Genomic DNA, 17798 nt, shown 5'->3' on the forward strand with positions numbered 1-17798 from the left:
TCTGTAGATCAGAGACGTCTTGAAGACTCCAGCTATCAACAGGTCCTTGGCCTAATGTGGTTTACTCACTCACCCACACATACAAGAAGCTCATTCATAAACACATCAGTTCATGTAACTGAAGCCACTCTGGCCTTCTATGCTACCCATTGTAAGTAGTTAAATAAGAAAGTGAGGGCTTAACAACAAGGAGAAGAATGAGTTTCTGGGAGGACTGGTAAACTATATGAACAACCAATCAAATATCAGAAATTCCTGAAAGTTGTACATCTGTGAGTTGTACACAAGTCAAGGAATGAAGAAAAGGTACATAAAACAAAGATGTAACTTGCTTGGTGGAAATTCCCTTTAGCTTCTAAAGTTTCAAAGAACTGGTAGTTTTCATGCTGGCTTCCTGCTTACCTTGCAAGACGAGTCAAAATATTGAAAATGTGATAAGATTAACCCCCTACAGTGACACAATGAGAGACGGAAACAGTTCTACAGGATGGAGGAAATTACAAAGGATTTGTCTGTGTGGAAAAGTCACCTTTAAGTCTGTATGTTGCTGAATAGAAAAATATGAAAAAGTTTATTTTTTATTTTTTATAATATTTTCTTGGTATTTTAAGATGGAAATATTATGCTCATGTTCAGGCTCATATTATATGTAGTGTCTCTACTGGGACATGTCTCCATGCTTTAATGTTCAAAAAGCTCTTTATTTTTCTCATACTGCCTGTGCTGCAGCACCTCTTTTCACCCTCTGTCTGAAACCATTACATTACATTGCATTTAGCTGACGCTTTTATCCAAAGCGACTTACGTGCATTCGACCAAGAAGATACAAACGTGAAGAAAACAGAATCATATAAGTACATCAGGTTTCATAGAGCCAAAACATTTCAAGTGCTACTCAACTAGCTTTAGATAAGCCAGTCCTTTATTAGAATATAAGTGCTTTGTTAGTAATTGTATTGCTCGAAGTGGAGTCGAAAGAGATGAGTTTTCAGTCTGCGCCGGAATGTGTGTAGGCTTTCTGCTGTCCTGATGTTAATGGGGAGCTCATTCCACCATTTTGGAGCCAGGATAGCAAACCCACGTGTTTTTGCTGATGGGAACTTGGGTCCCCCTCGCAGTGCGGGTGCAGCGAGCCGTTTGGCTGATGCAGAGCGGAGTGCACGTGCTGGGGTGTATGGTTTAACCATGTCCTGGATGTAGGAAGGGCCAGATCCATTCACAGCATGGTACGCAAGTACCAGTGTCTTGAAGTGGATTCTAACAGTTACTGGAAGCCAGTGAAGGGAGCGGAGGAGCGGTGTGGTGTGGGAAAATGTTGGAAGGTTGAGGAGGGAGTTGCAGTAGTCTAGGCGTGAGATGACGAGAGCCTGGTCCAGAACCTGTGTCGCTTTCTGGGTCAGGAGGGGACGTATCCTCCTGATGTTGTAAAGCGTGTATCTGCAGCAGCGGGTTGTAGCAGCGATGTTTGTGAAGGACAGTTTGTTATCTAGGGTCACACCCAGATTCCTTGCAGTCTGAGTCGGGGAAACAACAGAGGGGCCGATGTTGATTGTTAGGTCAAGAGTGGGACAATCTTTTCCAGGAAGAAAAAGCAGTTCAGTCTTATCAAGGTTGAGCTTGAGGTGGTGAGCAGACATCCACTGAGAGATGTCCGCTAGACAAGCAGAGATGCGTGCAACAACCTGGGTCTCTGAGCGGGGAAAAGACAGAATTAATTGGGTGTCGTCAGCGTAGCAGTGGTATGAAAAACCATGCGGGCTAATGACCGATCCGAGCGAGTTTGTGTACAGAGAGAAGAGGAGGGGACCAAGGACAGAGCCCTGAAGGACCCCTGTAGTTAATTGACAAGGGTCGGACTCGGACCCTCTCCAAGTTACCCTGTAGGTGGGGTCTTTGAGGTATGAGGTGAGGAGGGTAAGTGCAGAGCCTGAAACTCCAAGTTCTTGGAGAGTGCGAAGGAGGATCTGATGATTCACCGTGTCGAATGCAGCAGACAGGTCCAACAGGATGATGACAGAGGAGAGGGAGGCTGCTTTAGCTGTGTGCAGTTCCTCAGAGACAGCAAGGAGAGCAGTTTCTGTGGAGTGACCTGCCTTGAAACCAAACTGGTGCGGATCAAGAAGGTTGTTCTGATGGAGATAACAGGAGAGTTGTTTAAAGACAGCGCGTTCAAGTGTTTTAGACAGGAACGGGAGGAGAGAGACAGGCCTGTAGTTTATAACATCAGACGGGTTGAGAGTGGGTTTCTTTAGGAGAGGGTTTGCTCTTGCCTCCTTGAGACTGTTTGGAAAGTGACCAGAAGTTAGAGAAGTGTTGATGAAATGGGTGAGAAACGGTAGAATATCAGGAGCGATAGTCTGAAGGAGGTTTGAGGGGATAGGGTCCAGAGGACAGGTGGTAGGACGGGCAGAGGTAATGAGGTTAAGAACCTCACTTGGAGAGAGAGGGGAAAAGGAGATTAGTGTGTGGGTGAAGGGAGGGTCTGGTGACCCAGTGGTGAGTAAAGGTGAGTCGGAAAAAGAAGAGCGAATATCATCAACCTTTTTTTCAAAGTAGTTAACAAAGTCGCTTGGCAGAAGGGAGGAGGGGGAAGGTGCTTTGGGGGGTTCGAGGAGGGTGGAGAAGATAGAACATATTTGTTTGGGATTGGAATAGGAAGAATGGATCTTATCTTGAAAGAAAGTGCTTTTTGCCTGAGAGATCGAAGCAGAGAAAGAGGAGAGGAGAGCCTGATAGGTTAGGAGGTTATCAGAGCAACGGAGCTCACCTCACAACAACAACGGGCCGGGGACTGCGTCGGGTCGATGATCGTGTTGCTTTTAATCATACGAAGCCAGATTAAATTAAATAACGACTTCTCCAACCTTATACTTTTCTCCAGAGTGCCGTGGTTCATTGTTTATTAATGTGTTTCAGCGGCATTTACCGACCGCTGCAGTGCTGGCTGCTCTTCAACGGGAGTGTATTCTCCCGTTAGCTCCGGGTTAGCTCACACGGCTCTAAAGTATTCACTGTCTGACTGTCACACAAGCAGCTGATACATATCCCCAGTTCCCCTTAAGTGAATGTGTGTCAGTCTGAATTGACGCTGTTTGGCATCACAACGCTGTTATGAAAGTTTCTCTGGTATAACATGGGTGATGTTAGCATAGCAACCGAAGCTAAACTGACTACTTGCTAAGCCGTTTTCTACAGGCACTTTTTACCGGCGTATTTTTCATTATGATTCTACTTGTGATAGTCGGACATGACAACCTGTGCAGCCCATGTATTGATTCCATCCGATAGCTGCTATAATAACAAACAAAACGTCTGCCTGCTCTCCACAATGATCAATAACAGCGAACGGATGGTCAAAGTAAGGTACAAATAAACAGAATCACACGAAGCCTGGTTAGTGTTGCCTGACTTTATAAAGTGTGTTTTCTTTAACAAGTGTGTGGTTGCGTTCTAGTCACTTTGCTCAGCACTACTGCTTGTTACAACTTTGATTTGCCGTACTCGCCTTTAACTGTTAGCTCAGGTTAATCTCGCCCCCCTCCGACGTAAGCGTGACGTATGCGGTTCTTGCTTCTAGACGGACAACTTTTTGGTGCTCGAAACGAACCGGATTCCGGAGCTTAGAGGCTGCTCCGCTGCGGTGTGAACAGGAAAACCCGGTGCTTTTCAAGCTCCAGCTCCGAACCGGCCCTGAAACACCGTTGGTGTGAATGGGGTAAGAGATTCGCAAATCCTGACTCACTGTGCAAAACATAGCAGACTCGTGCGGACTCAGAGCCGTAACCGTATAGCAGCAGATCCAGAGATCCAGCAGACTCGTCCTCATGCACAAGTCAACAGCAGACTCAGATTCGCCAAATCGCAAAATAACCCTTTTTTTTGTGATCAACATTTTTTATTAAAGCAAAAGACACTGTGTAGCGGAGGTTAATGTAGTATTAGTTTAATATGCTCGTGAAATACAACAACTTTTCGGTTTCACCGGTAGGATTTCTACTGTCTTGGTGATGCTGACTCATATGACTCAAAGGACTCGTATGATCCGGATCTCTTCAATAACTGACTCAGAAGACTCCGAGTCCGTAAAAGGATCCGGATTTGCCATCTCTATCAGAAATATTGCTTTGGTTCAATAGAAGCAGGCAGAGTCAGTAAATACTGCACACTTCCTGTTCAGTTCATTTTTAGTTTTGAACCCTTTTTCCAACAACTTTTCAAAGACAAAGCCATATATCATAATATTAGATTAGGTTTTGGGTTAATAGTACTCCAATATTGCAATATTTGCTTGTTTATTATGTTTAATCCAGTATTTTTGATATATGGCTTTGGTTCTGGAGCCCTCTCATCTAACACTGCCCCCTGCTGGCTGGCGCAGTGCTTACAAGCTATTATGCTAAAACCAAACAATGATCTGTTCCAAGTACAGGCAACTGGAGCGGGTGGAAAAAAGAAATGAAGGGCTGAGAAAAGCTCAGGCACACAACTTACAGGTCAATTCATACCTGGCCAAAATATATATGAATGTGGTTTCAGAGAAACTCTAAGAATAATACCAGTGTCATTTAGAGTTATAGCTTATGTAGTTTCTCTTGTTGTCAATTAGTAAGCAATAACCACCATGTTAAATGAACACTGACATCTTGTTAAAGGCAAAGGGAAAGCCTGGCAGATTGGTAGAACCTACGCAAAACTGTGGAATTACCCTTTAAAAGTGAAAGCGTTGGCTAGTTATGAAAAAAAAGTGCTTTATATGTTTTTTCTTCAAACCAGCTTGGAGACTCTTTGGCCTCATTTCTAAGGTCACAAGTAACACTCAAAGGCCACCTTTAACAAGGCTAAACATACTTTAGAAAAATGAAAAAGTGCTCCCTGGTGTGACACTAGAAGAACATTGAGCGTTGACCCTGTATCATAGTAGACACACAAGACCACTGAAGCACATTGGAGGGTAAGAGCATTAAACTATCAGTGAAGTTTGGAAAGAGTCTTTTGAGGGAGTAGATTACAACTACACCTAGCTCAAATCTTGTGACAGTGTGACATAACACATCGTACTCAGATACTGCAATACAATACTGAGATCATATATCATCCCATGCTTAATCTGAACAATGCCAGATCTGAGTCATCATTTCCATGCCAATTCTCTGTCAATCTGTGTGGTTCCTTCCTCCTTTACAACAGGTCAGGGAGGTGGCTGTAGACCGAGTCCAGAAGCGTCTGGCTGGCCTCTTGACCCTTGACCCCTGCGATCTCAAACAGCTGGTCCAGCTTGTCCTCGGCGGCTGGGATCTCCTCGATTTACATTACATTACATTACATGTTACTTGTCAGACGCTTTTATCCAAAGCGACTTACATACTCAATACTGTGGGCAATCCCCACAGGAGCAATTTGGGGTGAAGTGTCTCAGGGACACAACGACATGCTGACTGCAGTGGGGTTTGAACCTGTGCTCCCTTGATCCGAACACCAACGCTCTATCCACTGCACCACACGCCTCGATGACGTGCAGCTCTTCTGGGTTCAGGATGTGCAGCATGTCGTCGAAGATGGGCTGCAGGTCGCAGGGGTCGAGACGCAACTGCCGCAGAACTGTGTCTTTCTTTTCTGGAGGCGAAATGGAGAAGGGAAGCAATTACTATTACAGCTTCTCCAATCAATATTTATATATTAGCAACAGATATGTGAAAGGGGGTTGCTTGTGGCATGGAACCATAGACTGCATTAAGATGGACGACATGACAGCTCCTAGTGAACCCGCAGCATCTAAATCACTCCCTGGTGACTGGCGGCATTATATATATTATAAACGTCCATGTTAGCAGATGGGACATGGGCACAATAAAAACATCAAAGTACACATTGAATACATTTTTCTCATGGTTGTCATTTGAGGTAGTTCTTATCACGCAGATTTTTGTTTAAGTGTATACTTTTTGGAAGAGTTAAGTTTTAATTGGTTGTTTCATATTATATAAATGTTTTTTGATGACAGCTGCTGTAAGTTAGTCAAGGAGTACGAATGTTGAGAGGATATGTAACTCAAACATTCTATAACCATAATTGTACAAGATTTGTACACAAAGATCTTTAGAGTAACCTCTTTTAAACATAGTCCCTGACCAATCACTAACTAGCTTAGCAACATCTCCCGTGACAGTGAGGTGTCAGAGGACAAAAACAAGCCATCTGAAATATAAACCCTGTATATGAGATCTTCCCAATTACAATACAATTACATCTTAGTTCTGCAATCATCAGTCCCAATCACCATCATAGTAAACATTTTAAACATGTTACCTAGATAGAAAAGTATTACATTTTATTTTTCATTCATTAAAATACAGCTATTGCTATTACAAAATTAGATTAGAATTTCAAACATTAACGCACAGAGTGACCACATGAGGGCAGTCAGCATCCAAAGATCCAGGAGCATGTTTTGCAAAATGTGCTGGTGGTGTAAATAATGTGAAATGCTGAAAAGTATTCACACAGGCCTCTGACAACCAACCCGAGTCTCGTCCCTGAGAACAATAATCTGTCTCGGCTACCAAAAGTGCCTTGTCAGGGTCAAATGTGCGACAAGTGTTTGTTTTTCTTTGCATTGTGAGAGTCTGACTCACATAACACCCGGCTGATTTTTCCTGTCATCTTTTACGTTCCTTCAACTTTAAAGCAGACTGGGTTCGCCTGGTCTGTAAAAATGTTTAAGGTTTGTTGATTGATCAGTTGCATTGTTCTGCCAGTTGAGGGCACCAATATACAACGCTTCATTGTTGACCAATATTGGACGACTCCCTTCAGAATGGCTACATCAATTAAAACCAAAGTCTTAAACTCTAGGAATTATTATCAATTAATTATCTTTAGTGAATCAGAGATTCAGCCGCCAATGCTAAGTTACCACCAAAGCAACTGCACCTATACTCTAGGCCCTAGAGTCTAGGGTATTTTCAAAAAGAGTGTGTTCTGAGGGCCCCAGAACCTAATGTTGGCCAGGAGCCTCTTAGCAGAGTCTGCTCTTGCATGATGCCTTGATATGTAAAAGTGAAAGACGCTCCATTCCTTTTTCATTGATGATCATTTGGACTAAAGTCGGAGGGCTCCCCATGGACAGGCCTAAGACCCACATACACAGGTATGTTTAAAAACTGCATTTTACATCCTTACTTTTCAAAAGATCCCATCCCATCCAAAATGTCTCCATGGCTCTCTGAGGCGTACACTATAGCGTGACACAGCAGGAAGTTTATAGGGGAAGTCGGAAAACGTTTTTGACCGCACACATCCGTACGCCTGTTGGTTTTGTTTGTTTATTTTATTTAAATGCCATGCATATGTTGCAAGTCGGTAGTGGGCCGCCAACTTGAACTTTCGAATAAAGCACTTGAATGGAACGATGAAAGGTATCTGGATTTCTTTAAGTTTCCGCGAGTCAATACTCGAATTTATGGCGTTATTTTTTATCCTCTATCCTGAGCATGCAATGAAATATTTTGAGCATAGAAAATGTTATTCAGTGCGCAATTTAACATTTTTGAGTACAGAAAAATATATTTTGCAAGCACAATGACTCTAAGCCATCTCACAATTTCCTGCTCCGTGCACAAGAAGACTGCTGCACGCGCTCTCCCTCCCTCTCTCTCTCTCCCTCTCTCTCCCTCGCTCAACCTCTCCACCCTGTGCACGCTCAAGTTGGCACAGCGTTACAAATGGGCCACAAAACCAACCAATCGGAGAACTCAAGGAGGTCCATTCTGATTGGCTGTTTCGTCTCCAATCATATCTTCTATCTGAGATACGGAAAGAGAGGGATTTTAGGTTGCCATCGAGTTTGGCCAGACTAATACATTTCTAATGTTAAATAAATGAAAACCATTCACAGTTAAGAATGAGATATTCATTATTAATGCCATAAATGATTGCATACATTTACAGTTTCTTATTTATCCAGTATGATAGATTATGAGCTACGTACAGCAACCCAAGTAGGACATTTGACACGTTTCGCAAAGAAGTAAAAAAAAAAACGACCACATTAATCTGAACGAGAGATATGAGTTATTGTTATTACAACGTAATTCCACGATTATTTGAGAAGTAATGTTTTTAGTGGGTTAAGATCATTCTTAGAATAAGTGAGAAATGGATTTAACTTCTGTTTGACAGCTACTGTATCACACTGGAGAAATAAGAAACTGTAAATATACAATCATTTATGGCATTCATATTAAATATCTAATTCTTAACTGTGAATGGTTTTCATTTATTTACCAGACCTCGTGTGAAAAGACATTCACACACACTGGATCACCGGGGATTTCGTCTACACACACACACACATATCTGCTGAATCCACAACTTCATTCATGTGTATTATCCATAGACTGTATATATAAAGGTATTATCACATCCATGCACACACACACAAACACACTAAAGTATAAGTAGTGATACCACAGTGTAGAAAAACTTTGTTACAAGTAAAAGTATTGCATTTAAATCCAAGGTAAGTATAGAAGTCTTAGCATCAATATAGATAAGATATATATACGTTTTCATTTGTATATGATTTCTTACTTTATTAGTTGAATGCTCGATTCTGAGGTTATTCATTTTCCAATTTATTCCAAAAATAATTTGGTGGTTGTTTGTTTGTTCTACGCTACAAACTAAGTCATTATTTCTATAAATGTTGTCACTATAATGTCATTTTTATTTGTATATAATATCTTATTTTATTAGTTGAATACTAAATTCTGATTGGTCAATTTGGACATTCCAGAGGTTGTTAATTTTCCAAAATATTCCCAAAAATGTTGGAAAACAATGAAATGCAGATAAATATTTTAAATATATTTGTTTGTTTTACAGATAGTTTGTGTAAATTCATATTTTTCAACTGGTTGTTTGTTCTACGCTACAAACTAAGTCATTGTTTCTATAAAGCTGGTCACTATAATGTCTTACAGGATCTTTTTTTCATTGCAAAGTTAATATTTATTATTTTATTGGTTGTGTAAATGTGTTTCCATAGCGACCTGGCGCTTTAATTATAATATCTGCAGAAAGTTGGGGCCATGCACACATCGCTTCTTTTGCTAATGACTTAAAACAGCAACATAATGAAAGCACGCATCCAGTGAAATATAAACACTAAATGACTTCTAATTATATCTCACTTGATTTCTGCGTCGCTCCCTCCACCTGCGTCTTCTCCAAAGAGCCGTACTGCTTTGAGGATCTTCTCTCCTTTTCCATATTGTTAAAAAAAAAATGCTGCTCTTTCAGGACTCTGCGACACAAAGATCTGCAGCCTGAACAATATGTAGATACCGACCAAGTGCTCTGTGTGAGGGTATATAACGGGAGGAGCTGCAAACATCTGCTCACACACTCCTTCCCATACACTGGATAAATTAAGCTCCTTCCTATAACACAGGTTGATGCTCTGCAGGGCGCCACCTGCTGGAAGAACCGCAGCATGAAGAAGTTACATTTTCCTCGAAAAAGTAAGAATTCTGAGAAAAGTCAACATTTCGGAAAAAAGTCAACTTTCCTTGAAACTGTCAAAATTCTGAAAAACATTATTCAGATTAATTCAACATTTCTGGAAAAAAGACAAAATTCTGAAAAAGTCAAAATTGAAATTGAAGTGAAAATATTGGAAGAAAGCCGGACACCTATACAGATAAAATCTCTCAAACAGAAGCAAAACAGAAAGAATAGCACTACAGTAGAAAGGAAAAATGTAAAAGGAAAAATATGTTTATTTGTTTTTGGGTGCACTGTCCCTTTAAGACAACATATTTTATTTTCAACACACATCTCTAATGATTTCTAACACATCAAAATACACATTTTGACATGCGGTATGTTTCGTGAAATTGAAATACAGTTTTGATAAACATTTTCCGACACAGCTCAAAAAACACATTTGCTTTAACACAAGATTCTCACACAAAATTACAATCCCAGTTACCCTTTGTTTCTAAGTATCATTCAATTTGACTCCAAGAATCTTTTAAACCAAGACGATCAAAATATCAAACAACTGTAATCCTTTTATTTTCGGCAAAATGGAAGGAAGCTCTTAGAGAACAAACATCAGACAATCAGTACATGTAGATAACTCTAGGACAAACGTATGGTCTCCAACTTAAATATAATTGATCTGTTAATCAAACATGCACAACATCCCTCCACTGGCCCCTTTTTAGGACGTTGTTTTCGACAAATAAAATAAATTATAATGAGAAACTCTTTAGAAATTACTTAAATACCATACCAAGTGATTGACACAGTTTGCATAATGAACTGCCAGAACGATCACCATCCCGCCTTTTAAATAATGTCAGCAGTTTAAAGAGTGTAGAATAAAGGCACAAACACAATGCATGCCAGTGGTGATATTCACAGCAGATAAACAGGCTTTAGGGTGTGGTGAAACCAGAAGCCAGAGCCTCATCCTCTGCAAACATCTTGTGTTTACACCTGAAGAAAAATAACTTAAACCCAGAGCGGTTAAACTTGCCTCGTCTTCTTCTGCAGAGCATAATCCTGCTACCTTGTTTGCTTTATATAAAAGACAATGATTGCTTGTGCTAATGTGAAAAGGCTCAGGTGGCTCAGAGAGGAAGTCCATCAGTAAAGCTTTAAGACATTTGAACTGCAGACTGCCACTCCATTTGACTCTGATGGAAGAAATGATGAGCAGCTAAAGTTAAACATTGGCACTTTGACTTTAATTAAAGCTGTCAAAGAAGGAAATCCATGAGCTTTCTTTCGGCTGAGCTTCCTTAGCAGAAGTTAAGGATACAAGCAAGACAGTACGAAACAAATATATTGGTAGGATTAGTTGGGGTTAGTAGTTTTAGTTATCACAACACTTCTGACATCAGTGGTGTAACATCCTGTATCAATTAGTATTGTCTTTTTCTTGCTGAATCACTTTTTCTATGACACTTGTGATCAGAAGAGTTTTTTTTGTAACATAGGACAACATACAATTTAAGATTGACAAAGAAAATAACAAATGTTTTGCATAGTTTGTACCCTACCTCAGAAATAAAAAGGGGTTCTCTAATGTTGTAAAGGCAGGGTCAAGTATATAAATATATGATGTAGATATTTGTTTTAGAAAAGCAGAACTTTCTATCACTTTTCAGTCATAATTCACTATACAGTAGTTGTCATTTTTGCACACATCTCTTGGAAACAGGGGTTTATAAAGTTGTGCTTTTTCATAATTCTGTCAATTAAGACAACAAATTGATTGGTCGACAAAGTTATACGAGTGCAAGTTGACCAACAATTTCTTTATGATTACTCTTATATACCCTCTGATATAAATGGATCTATCATTTTACTTCGTAGAGGTAAATCATCTCTAGCTACTTCACCTTTTGAATCCTTTTGCCCTCAGCTCAGTGGATCTTTCTCCCCGAGTTGCTTCTGTTCTCTTCCATCGCTTTCTCCAGCCAGTCCGACTCGCTCTCAGAGTCGCTGGCGTCGCTCCCGTTAGCCGCCAGCAGTCTGGAGTAATTAATCCTGCACTGTCGAGGGGCTTTAAACTGCAGCAGCGGCAGACACACACACCACAACATCACACACATCGCCGTCCCTCTGAACAGCCACGTCAGCCCGAACCTCTGCACCACAAAGCCCCCGGCGAAACTCCCCAAACTACTCCCCAAATTTAGCGAAAGAGAGCTGAAGATCCTCCTCACACTCCTCTCTGAACCTGGTGTAGCCACCTCCTCACACTGTATCTTCACGGCCCACCAGAGGGCGCCGGAGCTCAAACAACTCAACATCTGGGCGGGAATCACAGCCCACGGCCCCCACAGGAAGGAGAAGTAGAAGCACTGCACACCGAGGCTTGCTGCCCCGACGACGAGCACCTTTCCTGGGGTGAGCAGCTTCGAAATCCGCCCTTTGAGTAAAGGATAGACAGCCTGTGAGATTAAAGCGAGGGCTAACGAGACCCCCATGTGCATCTCGCTGCTCCCGTGGTCCTGCATCTGCCACAAGAGGAAATTATCCACAACGGATCCAGCGCACCCCACTAAAAAGGTGGTGGCGAGGCAAAGCAAAGCGTGGGGGGAGTTGTGGACCAGCTGCAACGCTTTCAGGAGACCGAAACCCCGATCCCGCTTCTTATTCAGGTGCAGAGGCAGGTAGGCGGCGACGGGAAGCGCCACAAATCCGATGACAGCGTAGAGGAAGAAGTGTGCGGCCATCCGAGGGAAACCCCCGGCTATGAGGCAGGGTAATCGGCTAACGAGAAGTCCGGTTCCTCCGACGCCAAACGCTGCTCCGAGGATCTTCCAAATAGAGGTGATTCTGTATCGATCCGAAGCATCCGCGAAGTCGAGATACTCGTACAGTCCGTCGTCCGCCGTCCATTCGAGGGGCGCCGCCATTAACTCCCACAGCGACACGGTGATGAGGATGAGGAAGAAGAGCTGGTGATGAGCGTCCATCACCTTCAGGCTGCCCAGAAACTCAAACTGTCTCTGGTTGTTCTCCTCCTCCATCTTTATTTCTGACCTCTTCTTCCTAGTTTTGGATGAAGAGGAAAGTGCAACACTGCTCTTAATCGCACCACCACCACCTGTCTGACTTTTGTTTGGGATATCTTCTGAAAGCTGAGGTGTATCCAGATCATAAAGTGCCGTTTCGTTTGTCAGAACAGGAGCAGGTTTAGCATCAGCGAGTCTTTTTGCAGGAACACTTGCAGACTGAGGAAGAGTAGCATTGTTAGCTTTAGTTTTGGATAAAGATGAAGGTGCAACAATGGTCTTCATCACACCACCACTTGTCTGACTTTTGTTCGCATTGTCTTCTGGAAGCGGAGGTTTATCCAGAAGTGCCGTTTCGTTTGTCAGAACAGGAGCAGGTTGAGCATCAGCGAGTGTCTTTGCAGGAGTTTGAGAATCCGTAGTTCTGGGTAACATGCCACCGTCTGTCGGACTTTGCGTCGGACCACCGCTCAGATCACTCGTAAAATGACAGTTTTCGTGCACGTCCACAGGCGGGAAGAACAGTAGAAGAAGAGCGACGGACGCCGAACAAACCAGAGATCCAACGATCACCGCCCTCCTCTGGTTGTAGTGTTTGGACAGCAGGCTGGAGGCGGGGCTCCACAGCAGAGCGATGAGGTGTTTGGTGCCCATGATGATGCCCGTCATGGAGGGAGACAGACCCTGCTGACGGAGGAAGAGCGGGAGGAAGGGCAGCAGCGAGGCCCGGGCGCAAGAGGACAGGAAGTGGAAGGCGCCGGCCAGAGCGAGGGTGCGCTGGATGTTGATCTGCTTGTTCCTCTTCATGGTGGAACGATGGTGGTCTCACAGGGAGTGGGTTTCAACTGGGAGACAAACAGAGGGAGAGAGAGAGGGGAGATAATACATTAGAGGTCACCTATTATGCAAAATCCTCTTCTTCACGTATTTTCTACATCAACATGTGTCCCCTCTTCTTCATGTCTCTTCTACATCAACATGTGTCCCCTCTTCTTCATGTCTCTTCTACATCAACATGTGTCCCCTCTTCTTCATGTCTCTTCTACATCAACATGTGTCCCCTCTTCTTCATGTCTCTTCTACATCAACATGTGTCTCCTCTTCTTCATGTCTCTTCTACATCAACATGTGTCCCCTCTTCTTCATGTCTCTTCTACATCAACATGTGTCCCCTCTTCTTCATGTCTCTTCTTCATCAACATGTGTCCCCTCTTCTTCATGTCTCTTCTTCATCAACATGTGTCCCCTCTTCTTCATGTCTCTTCTACATCAACATGTGTCCCCTCTTCTTCATGTCTCTTCTACATCAACATGTGTCCCCTCTTCTTCATGTCTCTCCTACATCAACATGTGTCCCCTCTTCTTCATGTCTCTTCTAAATCAACATGTGTCCCCTCTTCTTCATGTCTCTTCTTCATCAACATGTGTCCCCTCTTCTTCATGTCTCTTCTACATCAACATGTGTCCCCTCTTCTTCATGTCTCTTCTACATCAACATGTGTCCCCTCTTCTTCATGTCTCTTCTACATCATGTGTCTCCTCTTCTTCATGTCTCTTCTACATCAACATGTGTCCCCTCTTCTTCATGTCTCTTCTTCATCAACATGTGTCCCCTCTTCTTCATGTCTCTTCTACATCAACATGTGTCCCCTCTTCTTCATGTCTCTTCTACATCAACATGTGTCCCCTCTTCTTCATGTCTCTTCTACATCAACATGTGTCCCCTCTTCTTCATGTCTCTTCTACATCAACATGTGTCCCCTCTTCTTCATGTCTCTTCTTCATCAACATGTGTCCCCTCTTCTCCATGTCTCTTCTACATCAACATGTGTCCCCTCTTCTTCATGTCTCTTCTTCATCAACATGTGTCCCCTCTTCTTCATGTCTCTTCTACATCAACATGTGTCCCCTCTTCTTCATATCTCTTCTACATCAACATGTGTCCCCTCTTCTTCATGTCTCTTCTACATCAACATGTGTCCCCTCTTCTTCATGTCTCTTCTACATCAACATGTGTCCCCTCTTCTTCATGTCTCTTCTTCATGTCTCTTCTTCATCAACATGTGTCCCCTCTTCTTCATGTCTCTTCTACATCAACATGTGTCCCCTCTTCTTCATGTCTCTTCTACATCAACATGTGTCCCCTCTTCTTCATGTCTCTTCTACATCAACATGTGTCCCCTCTTCTTCATGTCTCTTCTACATCAACATGTGTCCCCTCTTCTTCATGTCTCTTCTACATCAACATGTGTCCCCTCTTCTTCATGTCTCTTCTACATCAACATGTGTCCCCTCTGTGTAAAGAGACTCTGAAAGTTTCAGGAACAAAGATTCTCTCTCTTTTTGTCCTGATCCATTTCTATAAAAACCTGTCTGAAAATGAGCTGATCAGATTGTGGACACTTTATGATGTCATAACGATGTTTTGTCTTGTGTGACCATTAGCCAATCACCAACCAAGGTAACCCCCCCCACCTTATCACCTGAATCTCCTCCTAGAGCACCATTGTGTTCTTTGTAACCAAATCTCTAGAGGGGCGTGGGGAGGGGCTCCTTATTTTCATCTAAAGTAACAGACAGAGAATCAGCACTTTGGAAACTGTTTTAATTTTGAGGTACTTGTACTTCACTTGAGTAAATAACCCCACTACAGTTCAGAGGTAAATGGTGTACTTTTCCTCCACTACATGTATTTAATACCTTTAGTTACTTTACAGATGTGGATGAATGATGTGAAATATAATCAAGTGTTAAATCAGACTGTAGTTCCACCTGGAGTAAATTCACAAGCTACCCTGCAGTATACAAAGTCATTCAAACTAGCTGCACCTTTACCAGCTTTGAGAACACTTTCATGATCAATCATTATAAAACATATCATATATATTATTCTGAAATGGACCAATCTGCACAATGACTACTTTTACTGTCGCTACTTTCACTATATTTTGATGAGAATACTTTTCTACTTTTACTTGAGGAACATTTTGAATGCAGGACTTTTACTGTAACTGAGTATTCCTACACTCTGGTACTTCTACTTTTACTCAAGTACAAGATCTGAGTACTTCTACTCAAGTAAAATATCTGAGTACTTCTACTTTTACTCAAGTACATGATCTGAGTACTTCTACTTTTACTCAAGTACAAGATCTGAGTACTTCTACTCAAGTAAAAGATCTGAGTACTTCTACTTTTACTCAAGTACATGATCTGAGTACTTCTACTTTTACTCAAGTACATGATCTGAGTACATCTACTTTTACTCAAGTACATGATCTGAGTACTTCTACTTTTACTCAAGTACATGATCTGAGTACTTCTACTTTTACTCAAGTACAAGATCTGAGTACTTCTACTCAAGTAAAAGATCTGAGTACTTCTACTTTTACTCAAGTACATGATCTGAGTACATCTACTTTTAATCAAGTACATGATCTGAGTACTTCTACTTTTACTCAAGTACATGATCTGAGTACATCTACTTTTAATCAAGTACATGATCTGAGTACTTCTACTTTTACTCAAGTACATGATCTGAGTACTTCTACTTTTAATCAAGTACATGATCCGAGTACTTCTACTTTTACTCAAGTACATGATCTGAGTACATCTACTTTTAATCAAGTACATGATCTGAGTACTTCTACTTTTACTCAAGTACATGATCTGAGTACATCTACTTTTAATCAAGTACATGATCTGAGTACTTCTACTTTTACTCAAGTACATGATCTGAGTACATCTACTTTTACTCAAGTACATGATCTGAGTACTTCTACTTTTACTCAAGTACATGATCTGAGTACTTCTACTTTTACTCAAGTACAAGATCTGAGTACTTCTACTCAAGTAAAAGATCTGAGTACTTCTACTTTTACTCAAGTACATGATCTGAGTACATCTACTTTTAATCAAGTACATGATCTGAGTACTTCTACTTTTACTCAAGTACATGATCTGAGTACATCTACTTTTAATCAAGTACATGATCTGAGTACTTCTACTTTTACTCAAGTACATGATCTGAGTACTTCTACTTTTAATCAAGTACATGATCCGAGTACTTCTACTTTTACTCAAGTACATGATCTGAGTACATCTACTTTTAATCAAGTACATGATCTGAGTACTTCTACTTTTACTCAAGTACATGATCTGAGTACATCTACTTTTAATCAAGTACATGATCTGAGTACTTCTACTTTTACTCAAGTACATGATCTGAGTACTTCTACTTTTAATCAAGTACATGATCCGAGTACTTCTACTTTTACTCAAGTACATGATCTGAGTACTTCTACTTTTACTCAAGTAAAAGATAAGTACTTCTTCCACCTCTGCATGAAAGCATAAACAGCTCAGTTCACCTGTGCAGCAGGATGCACCTGTTTGTCCAGGATCTGCAGATGTGGAGCTTTAGTCCACGTCACTTAAACTTTACAAGATACTGTAATACAATAAAAATACTCTTTTACCTTTTAGACCTGTGGCCCTCGGGAACCTTCTTTAAACTGTTCTACCGGTCATCCTGCAGCTCGACCTGCTGCTTTATATCCACGATGAGTCTCTCTTTGGGAAGGAGTGCACCTGTTGCCGTGTGAATACGCTTCTTTATCGGTGTTTACCTGAGAGATTTTACCGAACTGCAGTGCCCCCTACAGGCGGGGAGGCCACTGTGCACCGAAGGAAAAGGAATATTTTGTAGAATATTCATTATTGGGAAATTAATGTTATGTTTGAATATGTTGAGTCAGTAGTTTGTTTGTTTTTTCAACCTGTACGTTTTATATATTTCATTATTATTATTATTATTATTGACAGAAGGGGGGCAGGAACAGATTTTAGTGTTTTTATCTGGATAATTAAAGTTATTAGGGATGTTAATTTTTAGGGGGAAAAATCTGTTGTTTAAATTGACAAATGTAAACAAATAAGTAGAAGTCAATAACAGATACATTTTTCACAATAATAATACCTTTAATAATAACAGTAATAATTATAATAACACTTTTTATTGTATATAATAATGCTACCGTTTTAAAAACGTTCCCATTTCTAATAAAAGAAAATCCTTATTTCACACTTAAAGGTGGGGTAGGTAAGTTTGAGAAACCGGCTCGAGATACACTTTTTGTTATATTCCATGGAATGCTCTTAACATCCCGATAGCAATGAATATCTGAAGTGCTTTGACAAAAAATCCATAAAAAAATATCATCTGTGGAAGCCGTAGTACTGTAAAAAGCACGACCAATCATTTTA

The 17798-nt window shown here is 41.2% G+C and overlaps 1 protein-coding gene across 1 annotated transcript; it reads right to left on the reverse strand.

The window, feature by feature from the left end:
• Window positions 1-9756: 9756 nt before the first annotated feature.
• Window positions 9757-17175, reverse strand: mfsd6l (major facilitator superfamily domain containing 6-like). Its single transcript, XM_034127047.1, has 2 exons — window positions 17012-17175; window positions 9757-13378 (listed from the first exon to the last, which is right to left on the reverse strand). Exon 2 carries the CDS (start codon window positions 13338-13340, stop codon window positions 11436-11438), a length of 1905 nt encoding a protein of 634 aa, XP_033982938.1. The 5' UTR covers window positions 13341-13378; window positions 17012-17175; the 3' UTR covers window positions 9757-11435.
• Window positions 17176-17798: the final 623 nt, after the last annotated feature.

Source organism: Trematomus bernacchii, unplaced genomic scaffold, assembly GCF_902827165.1.
Source record: "Trematomus bernacchii unplaced genomic scaffold, fTreBer1.1, whole genome shotgun sequence".
Taxonomy (NCBI): Eukaryota; Metazoa; Chordata; class Actinopteri; order Perciformes; family Nototheniidae; genus Trematomus; species Trematomus bernacchii.

What these genes read in the sequence shown, in the direction of transcription:
- mfsd6l (XM_034127047.1), bottom strand. Translation starts at nt 13,340, where the DNA reads ATGAAGAGGAACAAGCAGATCAACATCCAGCGCACCCTCGCTCTGGCC.